Here is a 13,279-nt window from a genome sequence, read left to right as displayed (position 1 = left end):
TTAAAGGCAAACATACTGGTAGACCAAGGACGACATCAAAGCGTCAAGACAGAAAACTTAAAGCAATATGTCTCAAAAATCGAAAATGCACAACAAAACAAATGAGAAACGAATGGGAGGAAACTGGAGTCAACGTCTGTGACCGAACTGTAAGAAACCGCCTAAAGGAAATGGGATTTACATACAGAAAAGCTAAACAAAAGCAATCATTAACACCTAAACAGAAAAAAAACAAGGTTACAATGGGCTAAGGAAAAGCAATCGTGGACTGTGGATGACTGGATGAAAGTCATATTCAGTGATGAATCTCGAATCTGCATTGGGCAAGGTGATGATGCTGGAACTTTTGTTTGGTGCCGTTCCAATGAGATTCATAAAGATGACTGCCTGAAGAGAACATGTAAATTTCCACAGTCACTGATGATGTGGGGCTGCATGTCAGGTAAAGGCACTGGGGAGATGGCTGTCATTACATCATCAATAAATGCACAAGTTTACGTTGATATTTTGGACAGTTTTCTTATCCCATCAATTGAAAGGATGTTTGGGGATGATGAAATAATTTTTCAAGATGATAATGCATCTTGCCATAGAGCGAAAACTGTGAAAACATTCCTTGCAAAAAGACACATAGGGTCAATGTCATGGCCTGCAAATAGTCTGGATCTTAATCCAATTGAAAAATTTTGGTGGAAGTTGAAGAAAATGGTCCATGACAAGGCTCCAACCTGCAAAGCTGATCTGGCAACAGCAATCAGAGAAAGTTGGAGCCAGATTGATGAAGAGTACTGTCTGTCACTCATTAAGTCCATGCCTCAGAGACTGCAAGCTGTTATAAAAGCCAGAGGTGGTCCAACAAAATACTAGTGATGTGTTGGAGAGTTCTTTTGTTTTTCATGATTCCATAATTTTTTCCTCAGAATTGACTGATTCCATATTTTTTTCCCTCTGCTTGGTCTAAAAAAGTAACCGTTACTGACTGCCACAATTTTTTTTTCCTGATTTATTATAGTGTTTCTTAAAGCCAAAAAGTTGCCATTTGAAATTACTATAGTTTTGTGTCATGTCTGTGATCTGCTTTTTTTCTACAAAATTAAACAACTGAATTAACATCCTCTGAGGCCAGTGATTCCATAATTTTTGCCAGGGGTTGTACATACAAGCATAATTAAAAATATGCTAAAGAGGCTAGATTACATTTAACTCCAACATGTGTGTGCTTACGACAACAGATTAACATGCTAACAGCATGTTGGCCAAAATTTACAAGATCCCGCTCCTTGATATCACATTACTTCTGTATTACAGTAACAATGCTTCCTCGCACTAAGCAGTTTACGCTAACGTCAAGTAGCATGACTTAAAATAATAACGCGATATCGAGTAGTGGGAGCTTGCAACATCTTTATTCCTGTATTACAGTATCAATAACTTCTCACACTGAGCCGTTTAAGATAACGTCAAATAAGTTAAATAATAATTTAAGAAAATATGGTAGAAGCTTCTGTAAGGCATCACCACCATGCTATGTTAAAAACTACAGTAAGTTAAAAACTGTTTGTGTTGGCATGGTAACGCCCTTAAACAATGATCCCTGACTTTTATTCTAGCACCACCCACAGGTCAGAATATCACAGTGCAACATTTTTATTCATAATAAAACACTAAAAAATACATGATCAAATTATGATTAGCATGCTAAGTTCAACTGTAAATGCCTGAAGTATATTTACATAAAACTAACATGCTAATGATAATTCAAACATGTTTTCTGTTGCACAGAGACATTTTGTTGCTACATATAAAACTGTCAGTATTGTTTTAGTCATTGGGCCCATAAATGTGATGAATTTGTTGCACTTCGTACAAACATGTTCCTCTGGTTAAAATAAAGTAAAAAAAGTTATGAACTCACCACACCAATGGCTTCTTTATCTTTGCAGCTAAACCGTTACCATGACTGAAAACGTTTCCAAATTTAATGCAAAGTCACTGCTGTTGTAAATATTTTACACTTAAGACAAATTTCCTGTTGAAATAAACTTTTTTACATCATATAATTTCATTGTATGTTTTGTATAAGTTATATTTCAATATTAAACTGACAACTGTCATTCAAACCTTTGACAGTGTTTTATATATTACAGTCAATTCACAATATATTACATAGACGCTCTAATTAAATGTAAAAAAAAAAAAAAAGAAAAAAAATCTTCACAAAATGTCCAGTAATGAATTTGTTTAGTTGATACATTAAACTCCAAAACCAATATGACCCCCCTTCTCCCCACCACACACACAACAAAAAAAAATTAACATAAAAAAATGTTTAGATAGGAGAAAGCAGAGTTTAAAAAAATAAAATGAAATAGAATCTCACATGAACACATTATATAAAATGTTTGAAAATCGTCTTAATTTTGTACCAGGTTTGGATTTCATTTAAACAAAAGGTCTCAAACTGGAGGTCTGCGACCAGACGCAGCCTTCCATCTGTCCTGTCATTTTTATTAAATAAGACATTCATGACAACAATCCTTCTGGGCCGGAACCTTAAAACAACCTTCATTAACGAGACAGCGAGCTGACATGTTTGTTTTAAAGTCGTGTGATTGTTCTGAAGCGAACACGATGTCGTTGTGATGTTTTCTCAACAATAGGACGACCGTGTGTACATTTAACTGTGTCTGGATCTTTTTAACAAGCAGAACCATTCGTCTTTGCCTTTTAACCCAATAAGTAAGAATACATAATCAAAAATAAAAAAAGACATGTTGAATGTTTGGTCAAAGTCAAAAGGTTCCACCAGTGAAGCTGTTTGAAACGTCAAAGGTCAGCAGTGTATCCAAGGTGGATGTCAGTAAAGGTTAAAGTCCAATTCGACCGTTTGTGCCCATTTGTGAGGTAGTTTGACTGCACAGCTTTACCAAAAAAAACCAAAACAAAAAACAAATCTATTTAGCTTTCACCATTAAAACGCTGACATGATTACGCTGCACTGAAAGTCTGAAATTGATGAACAGTGATAAATGTTTAAAATAAATCTCGTTTGTCAGACTGGAGGACAAACACCACCATGTAGGAGTTTGCTTACAGCTTCATACCTCTAATCCGTGACTGATTCATCCTAAAACCGCTGCTGTATCTGGCAACAACCAACAAAGAGCAGAAGAGGGGAAAAACAGACACAAAAAAGAGTAATGTGCAATAAAAGCAGTTCCTGATTGGCCCGAGTGCGGCGCTCCTTCCATCACTGAGCCATGTAGGAGAGGAACGCTCCGTCGTGTTTGTGTTTATTACGTTCAATAATTTCCCAAATGGCGATGTAGGTTCCCGTGAGGAACCCAATCAAACCCACCACACTGATGGCGACGTTCTTCATGGTCACCCACGTGGACAGGCCCTCGTTGTGAAAGGTTGCGATCTGGAGGATGGGCGGGAAGATGAGTGCCAGGAAACTGCTGCTGACCGAGCCCACCAATGAGATGACGAGGTCCAGTTCTGGTATGAGGATGGCGAGGGCACCTGGGACGAGGACAAACACAGACAGACTGACAAACTGGTCTCAGCCAAAGTCTTCCTGAACGTCCATTCATGTTTTACTTTTATGATGCAAGATGCCAAGTGCCTTCTTATTTAATTAGTAAAATACAAAACATGAAATAGTCATTAGAAAAGTTCATTAAAAGTACGAGGTCTGTTAGAAAAGTATCCGACCTTTTTATTTTTTCAAAAACCTGATGGATTTGAATCACGTGTGCTTGCATGAGCCAACCTTGAACCTTCGTGCGCATGCGTGATTTTTTTCATACCTGTCGGTTGCGTCATTTGCTTGTAAGCAGCCTTTGTGTGAGGACGGGTGGAGTCTCTCTGCGTTTTTTCTTTGCAAGGAAATGGCGGAACGACTGGAGCAGCGCGACTGCATCAAATTTTGCTAGAAACTGGGCAACAGCCAGGTGGAAACCATTCGGATTATTCAGATGGCTTTCGGGGACAATCCTCTGGGCATTACACAGATTAAGGAGTGGTACAACCGGTTTAAAGACGCCTGCACAACGGTAGAGAGTGCGCCGCTCTCCGATCGGCATCAACATGCTGAAATGACCAGATCATTTCCAAAGTGAACGCTGTGGTGATGTGGGACCGTCTTGTGATTATCCGAGAAATTGTGGAAGAGGTGGACATCAACACTTTTTCGGAACATTCCACTGTGAAAGAAGATTTTGCCATGAAAAGAGTTGTAGCGAAATTCATTGGCACGACGCCATCAGCATTGTGCGGTCCCACATCACCACGGCGTTCACTTTGGAAATGATCTGGTCATTTCAGCATGTTGATGCCGATCAGAGCGTGGCGTGCTCTCCACCGTTGTGGGGCCGTCTTTAAACCGGTTGTACCGCTCCTTAATCTGTGTGATGCCCAGAGGATCGTCACCGAAATCCGTCTGAATAATCTGAATGGTTTCCACCTGGCTGTCGCCTAGTTTCTAGCAAAATTTGATGCAGTGGCGCTGCTCCAGTCATTCCGCCATTTCCTTGCAAAAAAAAACCGATGAGAGACTCCACCCATCCTCACACAAAGGCTGCTTACAAGCAAATCATGCAACCGACAGAAGTGAAAAAAATAATGCATGCGCACGAAGGTTCAAGGTTGGCTCATGCAAGTACACGTGATTCAAATCCATCAAGTTTTTTTTCTAACAGACCTCGTTTAAGGAGAAGTTTGTTCAATGCAGACCCCGAGGTCTATGGGGCTGGAGTTTATCCCTTGATGCTGTAGAGTGAAACGGACTGAGAGTCTACATCTCCCCCTGGTGGAAGCATCAGCCAAGCCAATGCCGGAAACACATTAACAGCTGGGTGGACTGAGAAGAAACAGATGAAGTCTCTTTTCCAAAAACTGCATTTTCCAGATTAACACAACATTTCCCAGGGGTTGAGTTTAACAACAGTCAGGAACTCAAGTGTGCCTTAACAGAAGGACTCAAAAATTAAAAAAAAAGAAAAAAAAAAAAAAGCTGAATGGACAAATAAATGTGTGTTGGACAACAAATTGGATGTTATCCGATGCAGTACGGCAGAGGATATTGTAAAATGTAGACAGATTGCAACACAGAAGAAGCTGTGTGCACATCACAGCCTGTACTGTTTCTTCACATTAGGATTCTTAAATTTTAAAAAATTAGCAAAATGGACAAATAAATGCGTATTGGACAACATACTGGATGTTATTTAATGCAGTTTTGACTGAAGAATTTACCAGAGGGAGACGAGTTGCCGACCCACAGCAACACAGAAGAAGCAGTGTGCAAATCACAGCCTGTACTGTATCAGGATTTTTAAAATGGACAAATAAACGTGTTGGACAACAAACCGAATGTTAGTTGATGCAGCAGAAATTGCCAGATGGAGTTGGATTGCCGGTTACGGTTAGGTTGCCGACGTGGGAAACACTATAAGAACAGCGCAAGTCCAGTTTGATTTTATTATTATTATTATATATATATATTTTTAAATCAGCTCTAATTTGGTATTTCTGTGCATTGTAGAGGACTTTTAGTATTGGTGTTTTTCCTTTATTATTGGTGTTTTATTCTGTTTAGTGATTCCTTGGAAAGCCCAATATAGTTGCTTTATAAGTCACACCAGTGTATAAGTTGCAGGACCACTCAAACAAGCTAAAAACAACTACGACTTATCAAACCCATGTCCTAGCTCTCAGAGCTCCCTCTTAGGCAGTCTCATGAGGCAAGATGTCTGACATAGACACCGCAACACACTCCGTGCACTAAGCCGTGCACTTAGAAGCTACTTTTGGCTGTGAGAGTTATTTTATTTCATTTTATTTTGTGAACGTGGCCTCAGGTCAGTTAGGAAAATAAGATGTTTCTGTTTTGGCAGAGAGCATTCAGAAGACGAATGAACCCAAACAGCAGAAAGAGAAGAGGTGGATGAGCAACGAGACCCGTGTTGGTGGGAGGACAAATGAGCATGAGGAGAAAACAAATCAAATGGGGGGATGAGGTCAAACATATGACAGAATGAGACGTAAGAAGAAAGAGAGAAAAATCAGACACACCCACAGAGGAAAATAAACTGAGTGTGAGGACTGTTTCTCACCTGTCAGCGGTCAACAAAAACAGTTTTCGCCTCATAAAAAGCAACAGGAAAAAACAGGTAACACATGGTACTGTTCCAAGAGTTATATCTTTCCACCTTTTTGTCCTCTGAAAATTGTTATTATGACTAAGTAAGATAACATGTGACAGTGTTATAATCTGACTTTCTGCCACCAAAATTACATTTAAGTGTTTAAAAAAATGTTTAAATCATATGACTGTGGCTTGATAGTTAAGTTAAAAAAATTTCTGATCTGTTATAATTTGCACATTGCAGAAGATGGAAAAAAATGACTATTGATAACTCTTAATCTGCTACAAATACACAGAGAGAGAGAGAGAGAGAGAGAGAGAGAGAGAGAGAGAGAAACTTGTTTTAAAACCTGTTTTCAATTTGTTCTTAAAAATGTGGCGTAGATGGTTTTACGCATCTTTTCAACAGAAAAAGCCTCACCGGGAGTGCAGCAGCAACAGTACACAAATGCTACTTTGATCTGAGTTTAGATCCTTGAGACTTCCAGTTTCCTTTTCTGAATAATGCACAAGGACTAGCACCACCGAGTGGCATGGAGGGTTTACACATGCACAGAACGTACGTCCTCGATGGTCGTCTGCGGTCAGCTCTCCAGTGTGTTCAAATGTAAATTCTTCCAGCGTCGAGGCCTGGACGTCCACCAACTCACGGGTGATCGGATTCTCCACTCGTCTCCCTGCTGAACTCCAAGGAAGAACCTTAAATCCCAAAACTTCCACGAGTGCACAAATATGCTCAGGTGGATGCGAGTAAAAACAGAATTCATCGTCTGTGTCTTGCCGCAGTGAGCACGGCAGACAAGCCAGCCATCCTCCTCCTTCTCTGTAGGTTAGCCATCCATTACCAGCGGGGACAAAAGAATCTTCGAACCGAAATCAGCCGCCAAGTGCTTCGTGGTCACAATGAATCTTTGGAGGCGGCATTAAGGCCGAGCTTTAATGTGACAAGAGAGGCAGATGCGGTTCACCGCCACACACTCCCTGTGAGTAACAACTGTCTCTGCACAGGAAAAAAAAAACACCTCTCCACTTAACGCAGAGCTTCAAACATAATTTGAAGCTTTCAGAGTCATCAAACAAGGCAGGCAAAGGTGTGAGGATGGCGGCTGGAGGAAGATGGCAAGGGGCAGGTCAGCACTAAAGAGAGCAATGAGCCTTCACAGCAAGTAGAGCGGCAGGCTGCAGCTAAAAGGCTCACTGATGTTCCCCGAGAGAGGCGTCCGGAATCATCAGGCAGCTTCAAAGGGCTGAACGAAGCTCAAAGTGGGACAATTTGGCAGCACAGGCTTCTTCAATGCGTCAGAACAAAAAGCTCTCCTTCCTGCCATCAGCCTTTGTGTGCCAAGTAAGGCAACACAGAGCGAAACAGGATCATCAGAGAACGGGAAAATACCAAGATCAAGGAAATGGTTTTATGATACAAGTCCAGTTCTCTGATGAGGCCAACAAGAACGTGTGAATCACCTGCTGAAAGGTTCAGTCTTCTCAATTGCACTAATACCAATCATTCTCAACAAGAGGGAGTAAACTGTTAGCAGGTCGTGCTGTCCATCAGGGCGGCCATTACGTCAGGTTTCCATAGTGTGGTGCAGATGAAAGTCTAAAGCTTCGCTGCCACATGTGCTGCCACTCTGAGCTTATCAAGATATTACCGGGAGGGGCTATAGGTCAGAAAAATGCTGTATTAGCTGGAAGAGGCATTAAGGAGACTTTAATCAACCACCTCCTGAGTACAAAGTCAGGCTAATGTACAATAGAACTCATGTGTGAATACTGCAGGTTTTTGAAGGATTTACAGCAAGAGAGTATTGCGCGACTAGCATGAAAGTGGAGGAACACAAATGTCCGAGGGTGAAGACAAAGGGTCATTTACACAAATCCATCAACAAAAATATCTATCCAGAGTGGCAACAAGATTTGGTAACTGCTGGTAAGAGGTCAACTCCAGACACTATCTAGACCTGGTTGTCAGAACAGTACCTGGAGTTCAAACGCCTTACAACTTGTCAACTGTTGCAGGTTCTTCTTCAGGTTGAGCTGGTACACATTTACTCCTGAATGGAGTGGTACCACTCTGAAGTGTCTTGTCCAAGGGTTAGTGGACATACCTCAACCTGAACACTGGATTTGTAGTCAAGAAGCAGAAGAAGAAAGTAAGTCCTATATAGGCCAAGAGGCCTGTTGGTGCCTGTACGTATTTCCAGATTCCAGAGCTTGAAGTGAATGAGAGTCTATGACTACCCCTGGACGAACCGCCGGTCCAACTCAGGCCATTTTCTCTGTCAAAGTCAGCACTCATTTACAGCTGGGTGGACTGAGACACTGCAGGTGAAGTGTCTTGTACAGGGACACGGACAGGTAACATGAGCTGGAATCGAGCTGGGTTGAGCACACTTGGAATGAAGCACGGAATATTAGTTTCTTCTATTCAACCTACTTTTTGACTTTTTGTAAATGAGTATAGAAAATGGATGGAAGCAGACAAACTGCTATTTGTTAGCGTGATAGCAGCTTTAGTGTCTCAACCTGCAACAACACATCTGACGACTGACAATTTTGTTAAAATCTGAATTAAGATCCTACAGGCTTGTAGATGTGTAGGTCATTAATATTAACCTTTGCTTCAAAATAATTTATTTCCAAATATATTGCTAAAGGGCAATAAATTTAATTCAATCTTGCATTTAAATTAATAAAAAAAAGTAATGCATAAATTTTCTGTTATATAGAAACTGAGCCAACAGTTGACCTCCAAGGAAATAAGAAAATAAATAAATAAATAAATACATAAAATAAATAAAGTATGTTCATGTTTCCAGTAACTCACAGTGATTAATTCTTTCTAATCTGCCTAACAGCGTACAGTAAATCACTCAACTACTCATTAAAACATGCCTCCTCCACAACACTTCCTGTTATCATAACCTCTGGTTGACCTTCACCTCTCCAGCACTTCATCACCACGTCGAGTCAGTCATCAGTTTCCAGCACAGGTGGAGATACTGTTGTCTAAACTAACAGCCGACGTTCCATTGATCACGTTACACTGGAAAAATATATTTCACATGAACTTTCTTATAAAACAGCACGGTAATGTCTGTGAGAAGAGTTAAGAAAGAGCACGATCCACTCACACAGTTAGGATCAAATTAACAGTGACATCAGCGTAGACTTACACGGCCTGTTTCAGCACATTCCATCCGCAAACCTGCTTCTTAGACATAACTAACTACCAGGGGATACTTCTGACAACAAGCACATACACAACGCTGATCAGCTTACCATGGAGAAGTGACATTTTTACTTTCAAGTACAATTCAGTGACTTTTGGACTCTGATCTTTTAACACCAAAATCAATAAGCTTCTTAGGGTCACAATGTCAAACACCACATACTAGTTTGATGACATTCAGGAAGTTAGGAAAGAAGTTACTGCACTCACAAGTTTCTTGTTTTTTTTTAAACAAAAGCATGCTTCAGTGATCTTTACCATTGATCATTTGACTCCAAAAATCAATAGGTTTCTCAGGGTCACTATGCATAATGCAAATACCAAGTTTGGAGACAATCCAGGTCAACTGAGGTCTCTCTCACAAGTGAAATGTCGCAGACTCACTGACTCCCTGCACGGTGTGACGACTGGCCCGGTGGCTGCACCGTGGCAGAAACTCTGCAGACTGTAGTCCACACCATCAGCTGAAATGAAGTTAATGGCCCAGTCACACGTCATACGACAATTCCTGAACGAAGAGGAAAAAAGTAAAAAAGTCATAAATCTTGAGAAAAGGTGGACAAGCGAGCATTATCACTGAACAGCCTACAAATCAAGAGCGCCAAAGGGACAAAAGAGGAACAAAATGAAACCAAAGCTAATGCTGATCTCCACACTTTAAACGAAACGCGCCTGGAGCCACTGCTGGTGCAGTGTGTGTCTGCATCCTGCTCTGCATTCCAGGACTCGGTGCTGGGACAGAGCTCTTTAGCACCTGTATCTGGAGAAGCTGCAAACAGAAGCACGTAATCCGACCCAATAGAGGGATCATCTCCTTCATCATCAGAATCCTCACTTACTGGTCAGACTCTGATGTACTCCATTTTCCTCCAATTAAAAAAAAAAAAAAAAACTCAAGTGCTAAACATTCATGACGCATTATTTTACAAAAAAAAAACAAAAAAACACACACCATCACACTAACCACACACACTAAATACTCCACCAAAATTATACACACTGCAAACACGCCAAATATTTCTCAAATCTCTCAAATACCAAAACTCTAAATTCTGCTGTACACTCAAAATGCGCCGCATACAGGGGGGCGGGTGCACGAGGAGGGAGAGAGAAGACAAAGGACTGCCTCGTACATGATTTAGCGAGTCAAACGTTCAAAAAAGAATGCAGCCATTTGCGATCACACTGGGTTCTTCTGTTTTTATACAGTGAGGAAAATAAGTATTTGAACACCCTGCGATTTGCAAGTTCTCCCACTTAGAAATCATGGAGGGGTCTGAAATTTTTAATCTTAGGTGCATATCCACTGGTGAGAGACATAATCTAAAAAACAACAAAATCTGGAAATCACAATGTATGATTTTTAAAATAATTTATTTGCATGTTACTGCTGCAAATAAGTATTCTAACACCTGTCAATCAGCAGGAAATTCTAGCCCTCAACGACCCTGTTAGTTCGCCTCTAAAAGTCCACCTCCACTCCACTTATTATTCCAAATTAGAAGCACCTATTTGAGGTCGTTAGCTGCATAAAGACACCTGTCCACCCCACACCATCAGGTAAGACTCCAACTACTAACATGGCTAAGACCAAAGAGCTCGTCCAAAGACACAGAGATAAAATTGTAGACCTCCACAGGCGGAAAGGGCTACGGGACAATTGCCAAGCAGCTTGGTGAAAAAAGATAACTGTTGGAGCAATTATTAGAAAATGGAAGAAGCTAAACATGACAATCAATCTCCCTCAGACTGGGGCTCCATGCAAGATCCCCACTTGTGGCGTATCAATGATACAAGAAAGGTGAAGAATCAGCCCAGAACTGCACGGGAGGAGCTGGTCAATGACCTGAGAGAGCTGGCACCACTGTTTCCAAGGTACTGTGGGTAATACACTAAGACGTCATGGGTTAAAATCATGCATGGCATGGAAGGTTCCCCTGCTTAAATCAGCAGACGTCCAGGCCCGTCTTAAGTTGCCCATGACAATTTGGATGATCCAGAGGAGTCATGGGAGAAAGTTATGTGGTCAGATGAGACCAAAATAGAACTTTTAGTCTTAATTCCACTCGCCATGTTTGGAGGAAGAAGAATGCTGAGTACCATCCCAAAACACCGTCCCTACTGTGAAGCATGGGGGTGGAAGCATCATGCTTTGGGGGTGTTTTTCTGCACATGGGACAGGACAACTGCACTGTCTTAAGGTGAGGATGACTGGGGCCATGTATTGTGAGATTTTGGGGAACAACCTCCTTCCCTCAGGTTAGAGCATGGAGATGGGTCGTGGATGGGTCTTTCCAACATGACAATGACCCGAAGCACACAGCCAGCACACAGCCAGGATAACCAAGGAGTGGCTCCGTAAGAAGCATATCAAGGTTCTGGAGTGGCCTGGCCAGTCTCCAGACCAAAACCCAATAGAAAATCTTTGGAGGGGAACTCAAACTCTGTGTTTCTCAGCGGACCAGCCCAGTAACCTAGCTGATCTACAGAAGATCTGTGTGGAGGAATGGGCCAAAATCCCTGCTGCAGTGTGTGCAAATCTGGTGAAAAACTACAGGAAACGTTTGACCTCTGTAATTGCAAACAAAGGCCACTGTACCAAATATTACACATTGATTTTCACAGGTGTTGAAATACTTATTTGCAGCAGTAACATACAAATAAATTATTTAAAAAATCATACATTCTGATTTCCGGATATTATTTTTTTTGGATTATGTCTTCACAGTGGAAAGACCTAAGATGAAATTTCAGACCCCTCCATGATTTCTAAGTGGGAAAACTTGCAAATCACAGGGTGTTCAAATACTTATTTCCTCACTGTATGTCACACCTCTGTGGATCAAAGGTGGTCACACGTGAACGTCCGCTGCTGCTGGACGTTTTTCCACACTTGAAAGTCACGCTTCTGTAAACTGCCCACCTGGTTTGCACAAACGGAGGCACAGTTCGCTCTGAGAGATCACAGCAGATGACACAAAATATTATTAAGCCCCTTTCACACCAGGCCTACTTCAACTGCATATGTGGTGTATCTAATAACGCAGGAATGTCTGTCAGTTTGCACGCAGCAGGGCAGCAGAGAAGCTTGAGGAGTTGAGAGCACAGAGGAGCTGCAGCCAGACTGTGTGCGCTTGATTCCCTTCTAGTTATATTTCTTTTTGTGCAGTGCTGCGAGTGCTGCAGGTCTGCGCTCTCATTTCTGTTATAGTTCATCACTCTTCCTGTGACTACGGCGCTGCAAGCTGACGTTCACGCAAACTGTCCATGAGTGGGACGTGGAGTTGTGGACATTTCCGTCTCTGGCAATCAGTCTGTGAGTAGGACCTTTTGGACTTTACTTTCGTGTCAGCCCTCAGCTCCACAGAAAGGAAGCTGATCGTGCTCCTGCAAAGCCCCCCCCACTGCAAACAAATACACAGCGATTCATGTCGGGCACTCAGCAGCTATACAGAAATGTGGCTGATCTCGCTCCTTCAAAGCCACCCCCCCCCCCCACGGTGAACAAATACGGAGCGATCAAGGGCTAACCTCCTCAAAACCTTTGAGCTACCAGACTGAAAGGGCCAGCAGGGCTCTTCTCTCTGCACGGGCTGGAGGACAGCACGCCCTTCAGAGTTCACGGACAGAATGCTGCAGCTCCGACCAGACGTTTTGGCAGCAATTCCTCTTCTCAGGTGCACGCAGCGCTGGAACACCATGACTCCGGACTGCAATGCGCTGGCGGAGGAGGCCGACAAATTCTTCCTGGCCGGCCAGCACCACCGCATGACCGCGGGCGGCACTCGCCACATCACACAACAGCGGCAGAAGCCCACACCAACACCCCAGCTCCGCCGCAGAGGAGCTGCATCTCTCCTCCACAACAGTGCTCACCAACCGGCTTCTGTACTGTG

The 13,279-nt window shown here is 42.2% G+C and overlaps 1 protein-coding gene across 1 annotated transcript in view; it reads right to left on the bottom strand.

Moving 5' to 3' along the window:
* Positions 1-2,832: 2,832 nt before the first annotated feature.
* Positions 2,833-13,279, bottom strand: part of slc36a1 (solute carrier family 36 member 1) — a 122,354-nt gene continuing 111,907 nt past the window's right edge. The window contains exon 12 of the mRNA XM_034182312.1: positions 2,833-3,525. Coding sequence (XP_034038203.1) covers positions 3,251-3,525 — 275 coding nt within the window. The 3' untranslated portion in view covers positions 2,833-3,250. The remainder of the gene's footprint in view (positions 3,526-13,279) is intronic.

Source organism: Thalassophryne amazonica, chromosome 11 (assembly GCF_902500255.1).
Source record: "Thalassophryne amazonica chromosome 11, fThaAma1.1, whole genome shotgun sequence".
NCBI classification, from domain to species: Eukaryota; Metazoa; Chordata; class Actinopteri; order Batrachoidiformes; family Batrachoididae; genus Thalassophryne; species Thalassophryne amazonica.
The sequence above is the reverse complement of the archived record's forward strand: the minus strand, read 5'-3'. Positions and strand labels throughout refer to the sequence as shown.